General features: G+C 52.4%; 2 protein-coding genes across 24 annotated transcripts in view; one reads left to right on the forward strand and one right to left on the reverse strand.

The window, feature by feature from the left end:
- MAB21L3 (mab-21 like 3) overlaps positions 1–22,788 on the forward strand; it is a 137,247-nt gene that overhangs the window by 78,300 nt on the left and 36,159 nt on the right. Inside the window, exon 6 of one of the 15 annotated variants that reach the window (XM_019837685.2) lies at positions 343–575. The exons of the other annotated variants lie outside the window; for them this stretch is intronic. Within the exon in view, the coding sequence (XP_019693244.1) occupies positions 343–348 (6 nt within the window). The 3' untranslated portion in view covers positions 349–575. Of the gene's footprint in view, positions 1–342; positions 576–22,788 lie in introns of those variants that run through there. 15 annotated transcript variants of the gene reach the window in all.
- LOC109502552 lies at positions 14,368–21,001 on the reverse strand. 9 transcript variants are annotated; one of them, XM_045033332.1, is made up of 6 exons: positions 19,951–20,870; positions 19,524–19,583; positions 18,858–19,102; positions 17,818–18,008; positions 15,087–15,226; positions 14,368–14,791 (listed from the first exon to the last, which is right to left on the reverse strand). In XM_045033332.1, exons 1-5 carry the CDS (start codon positions 20,071–20,073, stop codon positions 15,132–15,134), a joined length of 714 nt encoding a protein of 237 aa, XP_044889267.1. In that variant the 5' UTR covers positions 20,074–20,870; the 3' UTR covers positions 14,368–14,791; positions 15,087–15,131. The 9 variants fall into 9 exon arrangements, 3 of the variants coding, with proteins under 3 accessions (XP_044889267.1, XP_023114801.2, XP_044889268.1); XR_006582913.1 differs by lacking the exon at positions 19,951–20,870 and adding an exon at positions 20,877–20,979; XM_023259033.2 differs by lacking the exon at positions 15,087–15,226.

Genomic DNA, 22,788 nt, shown 5'->3' on the forward strand with positions numbered 1-22,788 from the left:
AGCTCACAAACTTTGAGGCATTTGTAAGTGAAAGTCTAAAATCTGTTCCTCAGAAGCCATGAAGCTTCTAAAGTGCAAACCTAAGTGATGTAGGAATTGCAAACCCAAATCAGACTCTGGCCACACATTTTTGGTGATTCTCCCTCATCTGTGGCCTGTGCTCTCTCACCCCCCTCGCCCTCCACCCTGGTCCCACTGCCATGGTTGTCAGGATATCAGCATGGGCAGGGCCCTTGTCGGATACGGGGACCTGCTTTTGTGGTCTTTCTTTCTCTCCTTTTCCCCCCTCTCTCTTCCTCTCTCTTGTTGCTTCTTTTCTCTGAATTCAGAATATATTTTCAGGTTTAAAAGACATGGGAATGTGGAAGAATTAAAGAAGGTAGCCCTAATCATCATGGAGGAGAGCCTGGTGACCAGCTGGTGGCCTATACGACCCTTTGTTGTATAGGTGAGAAGGAGAGGCTAGAAGAGAGGACAGAAAATGATTTGCTCAGATTTACAGTGTCCCCAACGGAACCCTTGATTTCCCTTCTCCAGCCTGTCCCCACTCAGTAAATAGAGTCCTTGTCCAACCATTTGCTTCAGCCACAAACCCACGCGTCGTCCCGGAGCCTCTCCATCACCCCGCACCTTCAGCCCACCACATGCGTCCCCACGCCTCTACACGGACTTCCTCACTGGTTTCCTTGCACCTGCTTTTGCCACCCGCCCTGCCGCAGGCCACCAAAGTCTTCCCCGCCCAAGAGCCAGCCGTCTCTTTGACATGCAAGTCGTAGCACGTCTCCCTGCTCCAACCCTTCCAGGAGCTTCCGGTCCCTCCCAGAAAAACTCAAAACTCCCATTGCAGCCCACACGGCCCACGCGGCCTGCCCCCCCACCCTTCTCTCCCGCCTCGCCCACCACCTCGCGCCTCCACCCCATTCCGGCCACAGGACGCCACCGTCCTTGCCTTGTTTCAAACCCAAGCTCGCTCCTGTCCCATGCCTTGTCCCAGCTCACCCCTCTGTTCAGAAATCCCTTGGCCCACAGTTGACAGAGCCGCCTCGGCCCCGACCAGTCTAACAGATCGCACCCCTTCGCTCTGCGCCCCCAGCCCGCTTTCCTCTCCGCGTGGCAGGTTGCCTGTTCTCACTGGAATGTACACTTCCCGTGGGCGGAGAGTTGTTTGGTTCACTGCTGCAGCTTCTGCACCTAGAACGGTGCCTGGGGCATAGCACGTGCTCGGCGAACGTTTGTTGAACGGATACTTAGATGAAGGGATGAATACATGAATTCGCCCCACGGTGTGCTTCACTTCAAGGCAGGGCCTGAACTTGAACCCACGACTTCCGATGCTCAGGCCAGGCTGTCCCCGCGGTGAAGTAACATTCGGAAGGGCTGAGGAATCCCATCCCCGCCTCTAGGGAAAGAGAAGTTGCCTCTGGGCTTCGGATGCCTTCCTTCCAGGAAGGGCCTGGCTCCTCTCCCGGTGCAGAGCCCGGTGTGACGCAGCAGAATGCGGGTGCACACTCATGCTGCGGCGCGGGGGGGGGGGGGGGGGGGGGGGGGGGGGGGGGGGGGGGGGGCGGCGCCGCATCCGGGCCTCCCCGGCCACCGCGAGGGGAACACTGACGCGTACTTGTAGCTGGCGCTTGCCGGGACGCAGCCGGCTCAGCCAGGATCCAACCCAACGCAGGCATTTTGTGCACTCCGCGAGCGACACACTCGCAGCCGTGCACACGCACACACTTTGCATGGAAACAAAACACATCAGAAAGGGGTCCGGGCCTCCCCCCTCTCTTCCTGCCAAGCATGGGGGACAAATGGTAGGGCTCTTGGCAGAAGGTCTCTGTCTCATTCCCTTCGTCTCTGACTCTAGGCCATTCATTTCCTCTCATTCAAACGTCATTATGTTTTGGCTGTGTGACTTTCCTTTGTGAGCTTATATCTTCTGTTCTCAGGCTTTGTTACCTATGAATCTTCTGTCAGGACCCAGCCTTTGAAGGCCCGATACAACAGACGGAGGGAACAGTGGTCCTGTGAGGGTGGCATTATGAACGAACAAAACGCTTTCACAACATCATGCTCAACTCTTGAATGTCATGTAAAATGTCACCTCCCTCTTCGGGGCCCAGAGGGGATATTAGAAAAGTAGGCGGAGCACCGAACCCAGACCTGAGAGACTGAGTGAGCAAGCCACCTGCCCAAGCCTGAGGGCTTTGGTCATTTGGTGGCCAGGGGACAAAGGCGCTGGGCTCTGGGCTCCTGTGCTGCGGGACTTATAACAGCCCTCGGCCGGGCCCCCTCCTCCTGCCTTTCCCTCCTCTCTACTGCCTCCTTCCAAGGAGTTCTTCCTTGCCCACATGGTGAATTAAGGGACATCAGGAACGTTCTCAGCCCTTGACTCTCTCTGTCCAGCGGCCACCGTCAGTGACTTGTGGCCTTGATGACCAGGACATGGGCTCCTGAAGGAGTGAGGAGGAGCAGTGGGGGCCTGGCATGGGTGCCCCCTTCACCCTCCACCCAGAGGGGAAGTCCAGGGGCCCGGTGGGGGAGAGGCGTCTGTCCTGGTGCTCAGTGCTGTCTGACTATGAAGCGGCAGGGGGCGCCCGTGGCTCCTCTCCCGCAGACCCTGCAGCAGCTGGCAATGCCACCAGCCCAGAGTGCCCACAGGCCCCCTGCAGAGCCCTGTGCTTTTGGGGTGCCCCGTCGGCTCACCTGATGCCGGAGAGGCCCTTGTGACCCCCCGAGCTGACTGCGTGCTCCCAGGGGCCCCTTTTCTCTTACTGCACCATGCGAATCCAGGCCACCCCGCAGACGGTGACTGTCCCTGAGCTGCAGGACGCCCAGCGCCTCGCCCGCAAGAGTGGAGGGGCTGCAGAAAAGAAAAGGCAGCCGTGCTCCTCTAACTCTCTTCCTTACAGACCCGTGGAGGGAAAAGGAGGAAGAAAGGAGAAGCCCCAAGGCTGTGGGTAGGCATCGTGAACCCAGTTCGTCGATGAGCATTTGGAAGCTCAGAGAGAAAAAGGAGTCCCCTCAAGGTCACCCCACTGGATGTGGGCACAGCCATGTCTTTGGCATTTGTCCCAGTGAACACCTCACAGTGCGGGGCGTGGGAGAGGTACGCGGAGACAGAGCAGACCAGGCCTTCCAGACAGAAGCTTTGGCCTGCCTGCCTGCCTGCCGGCTCTGTAGTCAAGTGAGCGCCCAGGAGCGAAGGGAGGGGGGGCTGGCAGGGAGTGACCCACATCCTCAGCCCTTGACATGGCTCACTCCTCACAAGGCCGTGGGTCGATCATTGGGGGAAAGGGTGCGGGTGGAGCACAGGGTATGGGAGAAAGTGCTGTCTTAGAATTTTCCCTGGGCTGACATTTCCCAGTTGCACCTTTGAACGCTGTAAAAAAATCCTCAAAACTCGCTTTCACGGGAGTTACTCATTCACTCTCAACCTCAGGCCAGATGACCTTTGGCATGTGGTTGGGGTTTTGTTTGCTTTTCTTAAAAGTCCTAGAGTTTGTAGTTGGACCAGTGTCATTTGGGTGAGGAAGAGAGGAATTTGGGGTGCGGTACCAGGCTTCATTTTCCTCCTGCCCTCCACCTCCTGGGAGTCTGGAAACATTGGAGAGGTTATGGATTCCGAACTCAAACAGGTTGATCATCTCTGGCTGTGGCCCTCATGGGGCGCTGAATGAGGGCGACAAAGGCACATCAAAAACAAAAAGACAAAATCCAAGCCACCGCCCATGCTGCCCCCAATTCCTTTAGGACCGTGCTCTCATCTGGATGGCAGCTAAGTCCAACCCAGATCATTCTCTTTATTCCACGACTGCAGTTACCCTAATCAGCTCTGCCCACCGAGAGGTGCGTGTTAGCAACTTTTCAAAATTAGTATTCCAATCACCTAAAAGTTAAGTGACCTCCTGTAAGAATCAGGGAGGGCCAATTGGCTGTGTGACCTTGGGCAAGTCACCCAACCTCTCTGGGCCTCAGATACCCCTTCTGCACCGAGGAGGAATGAGTTCCAAGGCCCTTCCAAGGCTGATGCTCTGCAGCCTGTAATCATGCAGCCTGTGGTAAAGGGCCACCCCAGCTCAACTATTTCTGACCCGCAGATTAGAAGGTTTGTCATAACCACACCCATCTCGGACTTTCTGAGAGCTGGCTGGACATTCTCACCCGGCGTCCCGCGGGCCCTCAAGCGTAAGATGCCCCAACCAGACAGTTGTCCCCTTTTGGCAGCCTGACCCCGCTAATAGCCCCTTTTCTCTTCCTGCCCCCAGGCTGAGAGCCTCAGGATCACCTTTGAATCTCACTGTCCTTCAACCTCCACATTTATCTGGTTGCTGAGATCGAATGTTCTAGTTATGAAGGGCCCTCCGTTCCTAGTCCCACAGCTGCTGCCTGGTTCACGCCCTTGTCACCTCTCCCCTGGACTCTTGCTTCCACCTCCAACACACCCACAGCCTCCCTCCTGTCACTCTCACTCCAACCCAAACTGGGTCTGTCACACGAACCCACGACTCTGGCCAACCTCTCCCCCCTGCGGACACTTGAATAGTCTCCAGTGGCCAGTGGAACGAACAGCTGACGTCCGGGGCCTTGCATGACGTAAGCCCAACCTTACTTCCCTCCCACACGTCCCCTACATTTCAGCCACGTTCGGTGTCCCTTGCCAGGGGTGTCCCACCCCAGCTGTTCCCCCACCCTTCACACTCAATCTGGAACACACATAGCTACAGTACCTGCGAAAACCCACCGCTTCATCAAGGCCCCATACGAATGTTTTTCCTTGGAACTTTCCAGGAGACTCCCATTAAGGATCAATTTCTCATTCATTCAGTCAACAAATATTGAGGAGTGCCTGGGTGGCTCAGTCAGTTAGGCATCCGACTTCAACTCAGGTCATGATCTCGCAGTTCGTGGGTTCGAGCCCCGCGTCGAGCTCTGTGCTGACAGAGCTGGAGCCTGCTTCCGATTCTGTGTCTCCCTCTCTCTCTGCCCCTATTCCGTTCGCACTGTGCCTCTCTCTCTCTCTCTCAAAATAAAATAAACATTAAAAAAATTAACACAGAAAACAACAAATACTGAGCACCAACTGTGTGCCAAAAACAACAAATATTGAGCACCAGCTGTGTGCCAGGTACTGTTCCAGGCACTGCAAATTCAATGCTGAGTAAGATGGACACGTTCCTACTCACAGGGAGCTTGCCGTTCGTGGCAACAGAACATGAGCAAACGAGGAAATTGTCGATTCTGGTGGGTACGATAGAAGAGCTCTCGGATCCGCTGGCCCTTGTTACAGTCCACTGTAACATGCCTAGTGGTGATCAAGCACTACCTTGTGAAGCCCTTGGAGGCAGAACCTGGGTCAGTAATCTCTGTAACTTCCACGACGCCTAACATCATGACTTCCATCACTTCCGTGTGGCGGTGCCTCAGTACACGTTTATGAGAGGAAGGAACAAGGGGAGGGAGAGAGGGAGGAAGGCGTGCATTTGGAAAAACATTTTTAAAAACTTTATTTGATTTTATTTTTGACACAGCACAAGTGGGGGAGAGGCAGAGAGAAGGGGACATGGAGTGGGCTCTCCACTAACAGCAACTAGCCCGATGCAGGGCTTGAACTCCCCGACGGTGAGATCATGACCTGAGCCAAAGTCGGACGCTCAGCTGACCGAGCCACCCAAGTGCCCTTGCAAAACATTTAAGCCAACACTCCTGGCCAGCAGTGAGCACTTACCAATATCTTTACTTGTTAAATTCAGAATGGCAGTAAAAGGAAATTCTCATCTTGTGCGTGCCCATTTCGCAATCCCTAGAGATGAGTTTCAGTTTGAGAAGCTCACTCCAGATAGGCAGGGGAAGGGCGCTGCACAGGCCTGGGATGTAGTTCCTGCCCTGCCATCTAATGATTGAGAGAATTTGAGCACGTTTCTTAATCTCTCTGAGCCTTCATTTCCTCATCTGTAGAACGGGGATCATAAAACCTGCCTCATGGAATTGGAAAACCAGATAAGACAGGTGTGTGAGGAATTGCTTCTTAAACTGAAAGAAAGCACCCCGTAACCATAAGATTGATTGGGAATTATCCCAGGTCCTTGTCCTGGCTTTGTCTGGGAACACTACGATAGACTATCTGTTCCCCCCAAAGAAGAAAAGCTGCTGAAATCTACCGTTCTGGAAGCTTCCACGGTAACCTTAGGCTGCCCGAAAAGTGACTGGGTTTTTCTTACTCTTCCCTAAAATATGTTCTCCTATGATTGCCCCTCTTCTAACCACTAGGGTTGTAGCTGCGACCACAAGAGTCACCTGGTTGCCTTCCCTGAAAAGTGTGCCCTTATACCTCCTGCTCCCAGACCAAATGAAATGAAGTCATTTCTTGCCTTTGCCATGATTTGCTAGTGCCGGCCTGTGAAATGCGGTCTGCCCGGTCTCTACTCACCAAACATAGACTGTAAAGGCCCTGCAGACTTCTCTCGTAGCCCACTGCTCCTTTCCAGCACAGTCTCAGACTCGGGCGCATCTTCTGCGCCTTCCAAAACTCACTCATCCCCACAGCCCCCATGCCAGACTGATTCCAGTGGTGTTGGCATGGTAGGGAATGACTCAGCCTCAGGATGTCGCAGCCAGAATCAAGCCTTTGAAACAGACTATCATTCCAACAAGATGAGATTCCAGTAGGGTCAGGTCTGTGTTGGTGACCCCTGGTAGACACACTTGCCCCTTGCTTGTCCAGACTTTCCTGATGGGTTCCGGAGTTTTGGCAAAAGTTCCTGCAGCATTCTGAACTATCATTCCATTAAAATTTTTTTTTAATGTTTATTTATTTTTGAGACAGAGCGAGACAGAGCATGAACAGGGGAGGGGCAGAGAGAGAGGGAGACACAGAATCTGAGGCAGGCTCCATGCTCTGAGCTGTCAGCACAGAGCCCGACGCGGGGCTTGAACTCACGGACCGCGAGATCACGACCTGAGCCGAAGTCGGCTTAACCGACTGAGCCACCCAGGCGCCTCATGAACTGTCATTCCATTTAAGGATTAAGTCCCCTAAAAATGGCTCTTGACCATCAATATCTACTCTGATGAAGTGGGGATATAAGCAATTACTTGGGCATATACACCCCTTCAGATATTTGATAAATATTAACTGAACTGAAAGAAGGGGAGAGAAGGGGCACCTGGGTGGCTCCGTCGGTTGAGTATCTGACTCTTGGTTTTGGCTCAGGTCATGATCGCAGGGTTGTGGGATTGAGTCCGGTGTTAGGTTCTGCACTGAGTGTGGAGCCTGCTTAAGATTCTCTCTCTCTCTCTCTCTCTCTCTCTCTCTCTCTCTTTCTCTCTCTCTCTCTTTCCCTCCCTCCCTCTCTCCCTGTCTCTCCCTCCTCCGCCCCCCCCTCCCCAACTCATGCCCGAATGCTCTCTCACTCTCTCTAAAAAACAAAAGAAAAAAAAAAAAGGAGAGAGATATATAAATATAGAACAATCTGTCATCAGCACATTTCCCATTAGTGTGTTCTTGGCATATCATTCACTGCTCCCGGTCACCTCAATCAATCAGGACTCCAGTGGGCATCTCCCCCAGCTTCTGCTCTCCTCCTCTCTTAACACACATATGCATTTTGGGGTAGAGCGGAAATGGGGAGAAGAGGGTCTCTCAGACAACTGTCCTCACGTTGCAGGAATTGGAGAAAATTGCATGGAATATGTCTAGCAATCTGATTCTTGCTCCTGCACTCCACCTCCCCGTTTACTTGGAACCCGTAGAATGCCACACCCTTAGGGAATTACAGAAGAAAAGATCACCACAAAAGGAAAAGAAGCCATCTGGAGAGCAGGCATTTAGAGAGTGGGGGAGGTCTTCTCTGCTGCGGCGGGCTTGAACACCATGCTTCACAGGGATGGACCGTTGGAGCCAGGAGCTGAGCCACAGCCCCCCTCTGATGCGAGTTCCCACTCGTGAAAGTTCTTCTGCAGTGAGGTCCTGGCAGCCACTGGCCCTGGGCACAATTGCTCCTGGATTAGCTTTCCATGGAGGGAGGGGACACATAGAATTGCCCTGCCATCACCATCCGGGGTGTAAGCACAGAATCAGGGGAGAGCTGACAGGGACTTTCCACTGAGGACCTGGACCTGTGGCTTGACTTGCTCCTCAGTACACGTGAAGACAACCCCCCCCCCCAACCAAGACTCCATTTCCCCACCTGTGAAATGTGACCAATGACACACTTCTTGTGTGGTTGTTGGTGGGAAAATTATGTGAAATGTATCTGGAAGCATTTTGGCAAAGGTTTCATACAAATGTTAGTGACTGTCACCAGAGAGCTAATGCGCACACAAGACACACCCATTTTTAATTTAGTTTTTATGTTTTAGAGAGAGCGTAGGCAGGAGAAGGGCAAAGGGAGGGAGAGAGAATCTTAAGCAGGCTTCACACTCAGCATGGAGCCCAACAAGGGGCTTGATCCCCAAACCCTGGATCATGAACTGAACTGAAATCAAGAGTCAGATGCTCAACTGACTAAGCCACCCTGGCACCCCAAAACACACCCATTTTTTTAGTTTATTTATTTTGAGAGAGAGTGCACACACACAAGTGGGGGAGGGACAGAGGGAAAGAGAGACAGAGTCCCAAGCAGACTCTGAACCGTTAGTGCAGAGCCTGATGCGGGGCTCGAACTCACAAACTGTGAGATCATGACCTGAGCTGAAATCAAGAGTCTGTGCCACCCAGGTGCCCCCAAACACACCCATTTTTAAACTTCATTTTAGAAATTGATATACAGTAAAATTGGTGTGTGTGTGTGTGTGTGTGTGTGTGTGTGTGTGCGTGCGTGCCCAGTTCTGTGAATTGTAATACATGTACAAATTTTGTGTAACCATCATCACAGTGAGACTATGGAAGAGTATCATTGCCCCATTCATCCACTGAGGACTTAATCACAACATATTATTATTTTCACGTATCACTGGATTCAATTTGCTAATATTTTATTGAGGATTTTTGCATCTATGTTCGTGGAATGGGGATATGAAGTTTTCTGTTGTCATTGTGTGGCTTTGGAATCAGGATAATGCTGGCCACTAAAATAGGCTGGGAGCACTCCTCCTTTTTTGCTCTTACTTCTTGACATGTTTGTGAGAATTCACTAGTGAGACCACGGGGGCAAGGAGATTTCTCTTTTAAAGGGTTCCTAACTATGAACTCAATGTCTTCCATCATTAGAAGACCCCTCAGATAACCCTTTTCATCATGGCTGAATTGGTAGTTTGTTCTTTTTAAGAAGTTAGGCCATTTTATTTAAACTGTCAGATTTGTGTGTGTGGAGTTGTTCGCAGCAATTCTCTTATTGCCACATTAATGTCTAGAGCATCTGTAGTGATAGCTCTCATTCTGAATATGATGATTTGCATTTCCTCTCCTTTTTTTTATTCGATGTTTATCAATTCTGTTGATCTTTTCAAAGAACCATCTTTTGATTTCATTGACTTCTCTATTGTTTCTGTTTATTATTTCATCGATATCTGTTCTTTTGTTATTTCCTTTTTTTTTTTTTTTTTTTTTTTTTTGCTTGCTTTGGCTTGCTTTTGCTCTTCTTGTTCTAGTTTCTTAAGGTATAAGCTTAGATGATTAAGCAGATACCTTTCTTCTTTTCTAAGATAAGCATTGTTTTCTTCTGAGCACTGCTTTAGGTACATCCTATAAAATTTTGACATTTTATGTTTTACTTTTATTCATTCAAAATATTTTCTTATTTCCTTTGAAACTTTCTGACTAATTATTTTAAAGTCTTTTGCTTAATTTCCAAGTGTTTAGAGATTTCCCCCAATATATTTTATAATCATTAAACCTAGGAAAGCTGTACAAAACTAAAGAAGCCATTATTTTAGAAATGTAATAGTTTATTGAGCACCTTATGTGTGCAAAGCACTAGGCTAGGTATTGTTTGGGGTGCAGGGCGGCACGAGATTTAGATGCAGCCTTTGAGGAACTGACTGTTGAGGAGGAAAACCAACATGCTTATGCAAACAAATGGAATGCATGGTGGTCGGTGATACGAGCTTCTACGTGGTGCAGAGAAGGGCTGTGACGGGGTCGTCTCTTCCAGCCCAGGTGATCAAGGTCAAGGTTGTGAGCTGGGCTTTGAGAATGGGTAGCATTTCCAGACTGAAGGTCTTAGGGTAACACCATGTTGGTTAGAGGGAACTTTGCTTGGCAATGGCAGGAGACCCTGCCCTTGGTCACTCTCCTGCCATGCCCGCCTGAGCCTGGCACGCTTGGCCTGCTTAATTCACACGTCGTGGGAGTGACCGAATCAGACTGACAGGACCGAACTCTTCCAGAAGTTGAAGGCAGCTCCTAAAGCCTGTAGAGAAATGGGGAGTGTTTCCTGGGCCAGCAGAAGGGGAGGTGGAATGACGAAAATAAAGCTAACATCCAAAGAGTATTCTATTCTACTTCCCTCACATCCTGACGCCTCACAGATACGGTCTGTCCTCCTGCTTTGTCAGAAATTGAGCTGCACTTGGAAGTTAAGGGCTCAAGACCATAGAGCAACTCATTGGCAGACCCTGGGGCACGCTGCTGTGTTGTGGACGTGAGCCGAGTCAGCTCTGGGACTTGAGCCTCTCCAGCCTACGGAAGGAACCCCGGAGTCATTGAAGCCAGCAAAGAATGGGATGGCAGGTGGTAGGAGAGAAATATTTGCTCCTGTCCTGAGGGTTTGGCTCAAGGAACAGAGGGGGACGTGTGAGGTGGAGACGGCTCCCATCCCGTGAGACACAGGAGAGATCAACCACAGAGGAAGAATTCCAGGGAATCCAGAACCACGTTTTCTTCATTCTTCCTGGGACTGTCAGCCATATTTCGCCCTCTTTCCCATTTTTCTTCCCAGCCTGATGTACCGGGTCAGCTTTCAGCACACAAACAAGAAGACTAAAAGCAATGCTTCTGAGATTTTGGAACTTGCATTTTCCCCAGCAGTTTACCTTTTGCACTTGGATATATATGGCTTTTTTTTTACTGATACGCTGGTGACTTAACAAGAAGGAAATATGTTTTAAGTCTCCTAGCAAAGATTAAAATAACTAGATTTCGTTTTATAGAAAAAAAATTTTTAAGCCACTGGTTGATTTCTCATTGAACTTTGTTACCTAAACTCTCTAGGGGGTTTGCCACAATGTGGGGAAGATAAGGCAGCAATCTTAGCACCTAGCCCAGCTGCCAGTTGTAGACCCCTTGATATGGAGAACAGGCTGCATGAAGAAATCAAAGACGGAGTCCAATACCCTAAAGCTTTATGAAATCCCATCATGGCATTTCCAAATGACGCTATGAAATTGGAATTAATCTTGGTTACCTTACCATCTGGCCCCAAAGTGAAAGGTCTATATGACCTGTGTTCTCATGCAAATAACTAGTTTGTTCTAAAGAGGAATAATTTTGTTTTTTTTTTAAATATATTTATTGTCACGTTGGCTTACCTACAACATCAGTGCTCATCCCAACAGGTGCCCTCCTCCATGCCCAATCACCCATTTTCCCCTCTCCCCAACCCCCCCCCACCCTCAGTTTGTTCTCTGTATTTAAGAGTCTCTTATGGTTTGCCTCTCTCCCTCTCTGTTTATAACTATTTTTTCTCCTTCCCTTCCCCCCTCGTCTTCTGTTAAGTTTCTCAAGATCAACATATGAATGAAAACATATGGGATCTGTCCTTTTCTGACTGACTTATTTCACTCAGCGTAATACCTTCCAGTTCCATCCACGTTGCTGCAAATGGCAGGATTTCATTCTTTCTCATTGCCAAGTAGTATTCCATTGTGTATATAAACCACAATTTCTTTATCCATTCATCAGTTGATGGACATTTAGGCTCTTTCCATAATTTGGCTATTGTTGAGAGTGCTGCTATAAACATTGGGGTACAAGTGCCCCCATGCATCAGCACTCCTGTATCCCTTGGGTAAATTCCTAGCAGTGCTATTGCTGGGTCATAGGGTAGTTGTATTTTTTGAAGAACCTCCACACTGTTTTCCAGAGCGGCTGCACCAGTTTGCATTCCCACCAACAGTGCAAGAGGGTTCCCATTTCTCCACATCTAAAGAGGAATAATTTTGAGGCAGAAGAAATTCTTAGGAGGAATCAGATTCTGATGTATGCAAAAACAAGGCATCCTATGGGATTTTATATTTCTTCTGGGGCTTTATAGTTCACGAAAGACTTTGACATGCCCTATCTCTTTTGGATCACCAGAATGGCCCCCAGAAAAAAAAAAAAGGCTGGGAAGGGATCAGTGACTCTGGCCTTAACGAATAGGGAGATGAAGACTCCAAGAGAGTGAAGAAATCCATGGCTTATGGAGACTAGAAGCAGTTTCACACGTCTGTGTCCACTTTTTTTTTTTTAACGTTTATTTATTTTTGAGACAGAGAGAGAGACAGAGCATGAATGGGGGAGGGTCAGAGAGAGAGGGAGACACAGAATCCGAAACAGCTCCAGGCTCTGAGCGGTCAGCACAGAGCCCGACGCGGAGCTGGAACTCACGGACCGCGAGATCATGACCTGAGCTGAAGTCGGACGCTTAACCGACTGAGCCACCCAGGCGCCCCCGTCTGTGTCCACTTCTAACTAAGGTCTCTATGCCGTAGGAGACTGGGGTCAAAGCTATTTAGAAAGCAGATTGAACCCTTTTGTACTTACTGGTACATTTCCCTAAGGCGCCCACAAGCATCTGAGTAATGGTTTTAGGCTGATATTTGATTAGCTTTCATGATGAGAGAATGTGAGATTTTTACCGAAGTTATTTAAATAGCAATGTGTGCATAAACTCGGGCTATCTAATGGAGACGAAGGGAGAGAGAGAGAGGGAGTCGTGTGGGCAGCTCTGCAGCCTGTCCTGGCTTACTGGCTTGACCGCTAACCAAGCCTCCCCACTGCATGGTGCCTGTGACTTGGTGGTACCTTTTCAGTGAAGCCTGCCAGCACACAGCCTCATGCCCCCGCACACTCAGCCGGGGACAGGCTTCCAGATGGATCTGGCCTGCTCAGGCCAGATTCTGACCCATTTTAAGTGATCCCTGCTTCCATTCAGGCTCCTCGGGTGAAACATTCACAGACACGGAGGCCTGTGTGTGTTGCGCACTGTGCCAGGAATCCCACGAAGAACCTGAGAGAGTCCTTGCCTCGAGGCTTACATTCTCATTTCTCCTGTCTCTACTACCTAAATAATTGGCTCTGAGATGGATTTGCTTCTCTAATGTCTTTTCTGTCAGTGAATCCCCGAGGCCGTTTCACTGCTACCGGAGAGCAGTGAGAGAGAAGCGTCCAACGGCCGGCCCGTGCTCCTCAGGGGATGGCCCAGTGGGACCGCCTTGGGCACCTCCAGATGCCCAGCATCCCAGCTTCTGGGCCCCGATCGATGCTAACGCGCTACCCCCAGTCCCTGTGACCACCGAAAACATCCGCCCACCCCCTCCCCCCTGGCCTGAAATGCCAGTATGGCCCTTACGTGAAAAATCACCGAATCAGTCTGACTAGTAACCTTTGTGTTTGGAGGCGCGTTGCCCAACGACAGTGGAGCCGGCAAACCGTGAACCGCAGGTACAACGTGGCACACGGCCTGCGTGTGTGTGACCCTCGAGCTAAGGATGGCTCTCGTGTTTTCAAAGGGTTGGGGGGAGGAGGAGGCGGGGAAGTGATAGACTCGGCAGGTGCTCCTGCCAAGTCTGCAGGTGCTGGTGCAGGTGCAGGTGCTGGTGACACCATGATGGAGAAGACATCCTTGTTGTCCGAGGGAACGACAGTCACGTGTGGGAGAAAACAAACCACCGGAACAGCAAGCGCCATTGTGCAGTGATGGGGCCCTACGCGTGTTCACATGTTGCTATGGAGGCATAAAAGAGGGATGCCCAGCTCAGCCTTGGGGACTTGGGGAGTGCAGATAAGGGGAGCCTGCCAAGGAGAGGTGGCCGGTAAAATTAATCTGGAAAGAGAAGTAGGTATTAGCCAGGAGAAGGGTGTGGTGTGGCGAGATGGAGGGGGTCGGGGGGACGGTGAGGTAGAAACAACAGCCTCGGCAGAGAGACAGAGACAGAGACAGGGAGACGGGACACACAGGCTGTTAGCGGGACCCAAGGTAGGGCACCTCAGGAGCTGGAGCTGGAGAGGGCTGAGGGCCGTGCCAAAGGACCTTGTGTCTCACAGCTAGATGCTTGGACTTTACCCAGGTTCAAATGCTGGCCCCATCGCTTAGTAGCTGTGCGGCCTTAAGCAAAGCGTTTAACCTTTCTGTGCCTCAGGCTCCTCATCCGTAACCCACGGTTAAGGAGAGGACCTGTCCCGGACGGTTGTGACAACACCGAACGACACAGCACACACAAAGCACGCAGAACCATGCTGGCTCACAATTCATACTCGGCCAACGGTGGTAAAATCTTTGCCGTCGGGCCGTCGCTGGTTGGCCATCGGCAATAGGGAGGCAGTTGAGAAGCCGTGAGCACCTGCTGCGTGTCTGTCTCTACCTTAAGCGCTAGGAGTACAATGGTCTTGTCTCATGACTTCCATACGAGACCTAGACCTTGCAGAAATCCAGGCAAAAGGTGCTAAGACGATGAGGTTCCCTGGTGCCAGTTGCCAGTGTGGGGGAAATGGATCTATGCCATGACTTGTGGAAATGGGTCTATGCCACTCTTCGCCGAAGGCATGTAGGGAGTCATTGAGCACGAGGGCTTGCATGGGAGCCCAGGCAGGCAGGAGGTCTGGAATAGGGGCGTGAAGAACTTCTTAATTCAGGAATCACATGCTTCTGTCTTTCTCCTAAAAGGGAAACATCAAACCTGGCTTAAGAGTGGAGAAAAGTAGGGGCGCCTGGGTGGCTCGGTCAGTTGAGCGTCCAACTTCAGCTCAGGTCATGATCTCGCGGTTGCTGGGCTCAAGCTCCATATCGGGCTCTGTGCTGACAGCTCAGAGCCTGGAGCCTGCTTCAGATTCTGTGTCTCCCTCTGTCTGTCCCTCACCACCCACTCACTCTCTGTCTCTCAAAAATAAACATAAAAAAAAAAAAAAAAAAAGAGGAGAAAAGTAGTGAGCCTTCCCGGGACCCGACTCATACCGATCTTTGGCAACTTTTCTTTGCTTCGGTGACCCTCTCAAGTCATTAGGTGTCTGAAATTTCTTTGGGCTCATGCAATCCTTCAGTGGGTCTGTGTCTCCTCACACAAAGAACGCCTCTGCCTGCATGTGTAGTCCAGCCTGGAGCACAACCACCAGAGAGGCAGAGGGCTGTCACCCGTGAGTTGTGCCCACCTGGGTTTCTTCACCCAGAGTCCACAGCCTAGGGAGGGCTTGCACTGGACAGAAGAGAAGTCATTTCCTGCCCTCTCTTGTGGGGTCTCCCTCTGTCTGCTTTGCCCCGGCTCAGGGGACCTTAGACACAGACATAGCCTGCAAAGGCTGCCGGGAAGTAAGTGCCAACTTTCAGGGCTAGACCCCCTGCCCCCCATTTCTCCTGTTGGCAGTGCAGTGAGCATAGAGAGATCCCCTGCTTCTGGAAAGCCCCTCCAAGGCCTCTGTGCTTTTCTAAGCTGGTGAGGACCTCCAAGGGCAGTCGTCTCTCCACGGGTCGGCCATGTGCCAGCGGACCTGCTGCGGGAGCACGGAGGCTACAGCCCTTCTGCTGAGTGCGGCTGGGCCCACAGTGCCCGTGGCCCAGGTTCTGTCATCCCACTACAGCAGCGGACCGGCACTGGCAGTCTCAGCCACCCAGCCCAGGGCCCATGCAAGTGGGACTCTGACAATGCAATCTCTAAGTGCTCTGGGCTCCTGTGAAAGGAGAACATTATCTTGGATATTATTATACCGTAATGAGAGAATGTTCCTGTGTTCTGCGGCTTTCTGGCTGAGCACACCGTGCTCCCTGAGGAAATACGCTCTGATTTATTTTCCCTCCAGAATACTCAAGCTGACACACAGAGACTCGGGTCTGTGGTCATTTCCTGACCATTCGCCTCTCTCCGGGCCACCCTCCACTCCCCAGACACCCCATTGCCTGCCCCTTGGGCCCCAGACCCTCTCACCGGACTACCCAGGTTCTTAGAACTTGCTTTGTACTGTTTAAGCACTTCGCTCAACTGCGTCCATTTAATTCTTAAAATAGTCCTAGGGTGTAAGGATTATCACTGCTCTCATTTCACAATTGAGGAAGCTTAGCCTGGAGAGGTTAAGTAACTTGCCCAGGGTCACACAGTAAGTGGCAGAGCACAGATTCAGACCCAGCCATCTGACTCCACAATTTGGGCTATGAACCCGCACTATCCAGCCTCCAGGTCTGTGCTTTTCCTGTGTGGATCTATCTACACACGGAGCGAACTGGGGGCACCGTGATCCTTGGCATCCAAGCCAGGGGACGCCGTGGGGCCGAGGAGCACTGTTGATCAGCACTGACCTCGTGGAAGTTTTAGGCCAAAGTTAGATAAAACTTTCCTTTCCCTCTAGGACGCTCCCAGAGCTTCTCAGGTGACCCCACAGTTTGAGTGTCTGAAACCCCTCTAGGAAGCCCAGTATCTCCAGAGCAATTCCTCGGATTCTCAGAGCTTCCCAGACCAGCCTTGGTTTGAGCAACTGAGCTGTGGCCATGGAGGTGCCAGATACTGGGCTCTGGGGCCAGCTGTCTGGGCGCAGCCAGCAGTGGGCCATGGTGACCCTCCCTAGGAACGCCCAGTTGACACGTCTTGGAGTCTGTCGGGGTATATCTCTGGGGCTGAGCCTGTCTCCGTGTCAAAGGACAAATGTGTATCTCACGACGGTGACCTTCACTAATGGCTACACTTGTGTTTTATTTTGCCCACCAGTATGGATGCGCGTGGGGGCTTATGTCCAAATATGGGTATGTTCCAATGTGGACACCAAGTGTGTTAAAGTTGGCATGAAAAACTGAAAGGCTGGAGGGACATAGCTGTATAGCCACATGTGGGGGGCGGGTGGGGCACACTCTCCTGGTGGCCCTCAACACAGTTGTGGCTTGTAGGCCACCTTGGCCCTCCCTCCCTTGCTGCGCTAAGGCAATGTTCCCAGGTGGTCCGGCCCCCCCCCCCCCCCCCCCCCCCCCCCCCCCCCCCCCCCCCCCCCCCCCCCCCGCCTTGCACCAGGAGGCAGTTTAGTTCTTTGTGGCCTTGCTTTCCTTCCTGCAGGAAAGGAGACAGCCCCTCCAGCTTTCCTGGCACTCCCACGGATTTTTGCTCTTCTCCCCTGCTCTGCTCCGGCCATGTGGACTGTCCTCCCCGCCCCCCTCCTCCCCTGGCCACATCAGAGGGAGCTGGCAAACATGTGGTATGGGACAGTTTTTGAGCCAAAGAAAGGACGGTGCCGAGGAGTCCCCAGAGCCAGGGCAGGACTGAGTCCCTCCCTCTATGAATTTCAGCATCCCACCACCACCCCCCCCCATCTCCTTTTGAATCAAGCCTCTCCTCCCCCCAACCCCAGGGGGCACAACTCCTGGGGGAGGGCCCTCTCCACCCCAGTCGTTCTGATTGGTTCACAGTGGGGAGTCAAGTCACTCTCTGAGCCACTCTCCAGCCACCCCTCTAGGTCTCTGGGGATTTCACTCAGACCTTCCACATCCCCCTGGCAAAGCTGGGCGAACTGGGGGCCGTTAAAACCGTGACTCCTTGGAGTCTGACGGAGAGGGAGACACCCAGCTGCTGTGGTGGGGTCCTAGGAAAGCGGTGGCCGTTCAGGACGCAGACGTGGGAGATGGGTTCTGCAGCCTGGCAGGGAGAGGCAGCTTTGGGCACGGCTGCAACAGTGCCTTGCCAAGTCCCTGCCTCTGCTGCAGCAATCCATACCGCCTGAGGCCCTGCCTCGGGGCCTGTGGCCAGATCCGCCTGGGTGTGGCCATCTTCCAGACTGCTCTCTGGCCCCTGAGGGCTGGGGCAGGGTGCCTCCAGGCCAGAACTCTGTTGTGCTGAAGAGAACAATCCGAAAGCTCCATGACCTCCGGGGAATTGCTTCAACACCTGTGCCTTCCTTTTTCAATCTGTAAAATGGGGATAATGACCGAACTAAGGCGAGAATTAAAAGAGCGACTGTAGGGGAAGCCTGTGGACAGTAATGGCACCTAGTAATTGTTATTGTGAGACGACCCCCAAGGTCAGTCTGGCCTTTTCCCAAGGTCGCCTGGAGGCGGGACGGTGCCGGAATGGGATGGGAGCGGGTAGGGAGACTTGTCTTTTGTGGTGTCTAGGCTTGGAAGAAGGGCTGGACAATGCCTTTCACCCCTTGGAAAGGATTCCCACCGGCCAGGCATTACCGGCTGCGTGGTGGACTCGGCCCAGGACAGAGCCTGCCTCTCCCTGCTTGTCTCTCATCTTTGAAGTCTTTTCTTAAAGGTCAGGAGAACAGAGAGACCCCTCTAGAATTTGTCTCTGGTGATAAGGCCAGCCGACATAGGCTCTAAAAATAAACCTTAATAAGATTTTGGGTAAACACTCTGCACCGCAGTTCAGATCACGATTTTTTTTCCCCATTCCTAGAGCAATGTGACCTATGGTGGAGCCTCTTCCCGCAGAGGAAATGTCAAAGGCTTCCAGAGTGCCAGGTTGAATTTGGATGAGGCCCCACTCTGCTCTGGGGCCCGGCCTCGCCAGAAGGACCCGCAGTCTTAATGTGAGAGGCTCCCTTCCAGTTCCATCCATCGCGGTGCAGTACCCCGACACTCCAGCTACCCCCTCCCCCGCTGCCCGCTCCGGGCCCAGGGAACAACGTGAGCTCCGTGGAGTGTCTGTACCCAGGGGCAGGCGGGGACGGCGACTTCGCTTTGTTACTGTTCCCTTTTTCCCCAACATGTGGCTCTCAGAGGTGGGGACTGCGAGCCTGTCTAGTTTACCGGGCCTGGGGGCCACCCTGGACGGGGCACACAGGGCAGTGCCTGGGGCGTGGAGTGCCCGGGAGAGGGGCGCAGGCTGCGGATCTCAGCAGCAGGAGCAGGCCGACTGGGACCTGCTGGCCGGGGCCTGCGGCAGAGTGGTCTTTAGAGCTCCTTCTCACTGCAAAGCGAGAATAGGTCAGCGGGGTGCTGGGATCGGGGTCCAAGGCACCGGCCTTCCCCCTGGGGCGGTCCAGACCGGGAGGCTGTAGGAGGTGGAGAGAGAAGGAGGTAGCGCACCGGGAGAAAGGGTGTAATTGGGGTGGTGGGGTGGGGGGAGAGAAAGGAAGAGGAGGAGGAGCCAGGGGTGGGGCGAGGAGAGGGATGGCAGAGGCCTCGCCCGCACTGCCGCCCCCGCCCTCGCGCTCCCTCTGTCCCCCACCAGCGGTGGGGGCCGCGGTCCCCGGCTCGCGCACGCAGAGACTGGGCACAGGAGCGGTGGGAGGGGCTGGGGTGGGAAGAGAAAACCGGTGTGGCCGGAGGACTGCGCCGGGGACCGAGGGAGGGGGACCAGCGGGGTTTTAACGACGCCCCGGGGGCAGGGGACGCGCCCCGCTCGCACCCGCGCCGCAGCCCCCCGCCCGCGGCGCCCCCCACGCCCCCGCCGCTGAAGTGCCTCCCACCTACCGGTGTTCTCTCCCAGCGTTCTAGGGGACCGTGGAATGTTTCACCCTTTCCTTCCTGGAGCTGGAAGGAAAGCGTATCGTAGGCTCGCCTCTGCTCCCCGTTCGGGGTGGGAGGTGGGAGAAGGTGCATTCTCTCACAACGAATGAATGTAGGTGGCTGTCACTGTGGGCACAGCTGGCCCCAGACAAAGAGCAGAGCCCGGGAGATCCAGCCGAGAGAAGGGAAACGGTAACCGCAATCTAGAGGGGCCACCTCCTTGGCCTGCTGCTCGGTGGTGAATCCAGCCTGCAGGGCCCAGTCCTCGGCGCCCAGCGCGCCTCCGGATCACCACCGACTAAGCCCTTTCCAGGTTGCCTCCCTCTACCCTCAGACGTACCCCAAATTAGCCCCATTTTACAGATCAGAAAACTACAAAGAGCTTAAGTACCTTGCCTCCAGCCACACTTCCAGCAGCTGGAAAAGTCCAGACTTGAACCCTGATCTCTCTCTGACTTTGGCAATGTTTCCCGTGTACCAGGCAGCCGCTCCGGATTCTTCTGCGCCCCAACATTCCCAACGCCCTCCTCACCCTCTCCTTATTCCATCCCCACCCCTGCCTCACTGTCCCGTCTACCTCACTCCTCCATTGGAAGGATGATGGGGGACTAGTTCACACTGAGGTTTCAGTGACCGATTACCAGCCCGAAGCGCTTCCCTTCTCCTCCCTCCCTGAGATCTGCCTTGTAAGCAGCATCTGAGCCTCAGGTTACAGGACAGGTCCCTGAGGGAATGGGTTTAAGGGACAGCCAGGAATGCGGAGCGGTACCGTGGGGGCAGCGAACCCTCCCGGCGCCCCTGCCGCACAGAGGCTAGGCTCCTTCCATCTGTCGGCGGGTCTGGGAGAGAGTCACTGAATCTGACCTGTGGACCTACTGCGTGCCTCCAGTGTGCTGCCGTGCCCGTCACAAGTGTTACCCCCTTGATTCCTCACAACGACGAGGGAGGTGGTTGTTAGTCTCCCCATCTCACAGAGAAGGAAACCCGGGTCTTCACGAGGAAAGAACTTGCCCAAGAAAGTGGTGCTAGTAAGTGGACTTGGAATCCAAACCCATTCATCCATTAAGTGCGTTGTTAGTATTTTGCTGTGTGCAGGGATACGGACACGGAATCATCGCTGCTGTTTCCAAGCAGGTGAATAGGTGTGAAGGAATCAGTACAGTAAAGGCGGTGTATGACGGTCTGAGAGTCGCCCTATGGGGGCGCTGTGGGCGAGTCAAAACCACTACACAGGTGGTGGGTCCTCCCTAGGGACAGGTGGTGGGGAAGTGGAAGGGAGACAGGGAACAAAAGAAAACCTTCCTAAGAGATACCTACGGATTCTGGGCTTTTTTCCCCCTCTCCCTAGTGCTGCCCCCAGAAGCTCTGTGGCTGGGGGGAGGGGTGCACCGAGGCCTCCGATGCCACCTCTTTAAATGTCCCTTGACTCCCCTGCTCTTCACTGTGACTTCACTGTGACATTCTAAGGATTATTAGATCACTATCAAGTGCCTTGTATTTCTAGTATATTCAGGCAGCCTAAATGTACCGGTATCATCCGTTTTTTTTTTTTTTTTTTTTTTTTTGCTTTACCCAGTTCAACAGAGGATGCTTTTAAAATATGCTTGACTTGAAGAACAAGGATTAAGAAGAAGAAGAAAAAAAAAAACTGTGGGAGCTTGAGGTAAAAATGGAAAAGAGATGAAACCCAAAGTATTTTCAAGGTGTCTTTCTCTGTGTTTCTTTTTTGCAGGTTTTAAAAGCAGAATTCAAGTGTAAAGCAGAGGGAAATTTCTCTGATGCAGCATTTACATAAGAAACACGTTCAGAAAAAGAGGCTGTGATTCTGAAGGTGTCCCTATTATAACTGCACAAAAGATCTCGGGGGAGGTTTACATTAGTCGGGGAGAGGAGAAAGTAATATCCCCCTTTTCAAGTTGCAGATCTCTCCCTACGCTGAACATCCGCACCCCCCCCACCCCCCGCCGCCCCCCTCCAGGAGATGGCCACACTGTGTTCAGGAGCAGACAAAGCCCTCTTTGTTGTAAGGGCTCCACCTTCTCTGTGCAATTCCCTGGCTCCTTCTGTGACTAACAAGTCCCAACATCGCACCTGGTGCCGCATCATAAGCACACAGCTGTCAGGGAGGCCCTTGTTGTCGGCGGTTGTGCATTTTGCTCTCGAAACGTATCCACAGCCCATTTAACTGCCTCACGGAATCAAAGTCAGTGGGAATAGCACAAAATGGCCTGCACTCTTCCAAGCCCATGTGATGGATGTATGTATGTATGTATGTATGTGTATTTTCTCCGACATGTGTCGAGTATTTGCTTGCTAAAGCGCATAGAATGTCACCTAGAGTAATGCTAGGTTCTGGTTATCTATTGCTGCCTAATCAGGCTCCTCTAAACTTGGTGACCTAAACAGCAACCGTTTCATTATGTGTTGTGACTTTGTAGATCAGGAATGAGGCAGGGCTCAGCTGGGTGATTCTCCTGCTCCAGATGGTTTGGGATCACGCAGTGGCTTGTGGCTAGTGGTGGCTGATTCAGAGGGTCCAAAACAATTTTACTTGCATACTTGGCACCTTGGCAGGGATGGCTTTAAGGCTGGATTTGCGGGGCACGTCTCTCTCCACGTAGACCCAAGGCCTCTCCATATGGGCTCTCGAGGAAGATGGCCAGTCTTCCAACAGAACAGTTCAGGTGTCTGACATCAGATGTTCGTAAAGCCAAGATTGAAGGCCCTCCTTTGGGGTCCCAACGTTCCAAATTTCTTCCTCACCTTCTTTCCCCCTACCTCACTCCAGCCCTGCCTGACACACCCATTCTCTGTGCCCAGAACTGCCACAGTGCCCCCTCGGGTGCAGTCAAGTCACAGTGCAGCCCAGAAACACAAGGAGAGGAAAGAGACCCCATCTGTCTGTGTCCATCTCTGACCCAGCAGCAAACAGCAGCCAGTATCAGACTTCTTTTTCCAGGAATCAGCATAGACTACACGGAACCATCAAATCTGAGATTTGAAAGATACCCTAAAAGATCATCTAGTTCAACATCCTAATTTTGCAGATAAGTGAGGCTAGGAGACATCCAACAACCTGGATCACAAGCCCTAATTGCAAAGGCAAGCCTCAAACCCAGGAGCTCTGATCCCAGATTCAAGGAGGTGTTTACTGGGTGCCTACTAGGTTCACAGTGAAGCACTTACACTGACAGAAGTGGTGCAAAGTTGAGGGCTATGCCATCCTGGG

Source organism: Felis catus, chromosome C1, assembly GCF_018350175.1.
Source record: "Felis catus isolate Fca126 chromosome C1, F.catus_Fca126_mat1.0, whole genome shotgun sequence".
In the NCBI taxonomy this organism is placed as follows: domain Eukaryota; kingdom Metazoa; phylum Chordata; class Mammalia; order Carnivora; family Felidae; genus Felis; species Felis catus.

Coding starts and splice junctions, on each gene's coding strand:
- LOC109502552 (XM_023259033.2), bottom strand. CDS start 20,073: ATGTTGGGGCGCAGAAGAATCCGGAGCGGCTGCCTGGTACACGGGAAA. Junction 19,584..19,950: donor GAAGTGTGGCTGGAGGCAAG/GTACTTAAGCTC, acceptor CTTTCCTTCCAG/CTCCAGGAAGGAAAGGGTGA. Junction 18,009..18,857: donor CAGGGTGGCCCCCAGGCCCG/GTAAACTAGACA, acceptor CCCATTTTACAG/ATTGAAAAAGGAAGGCACAG.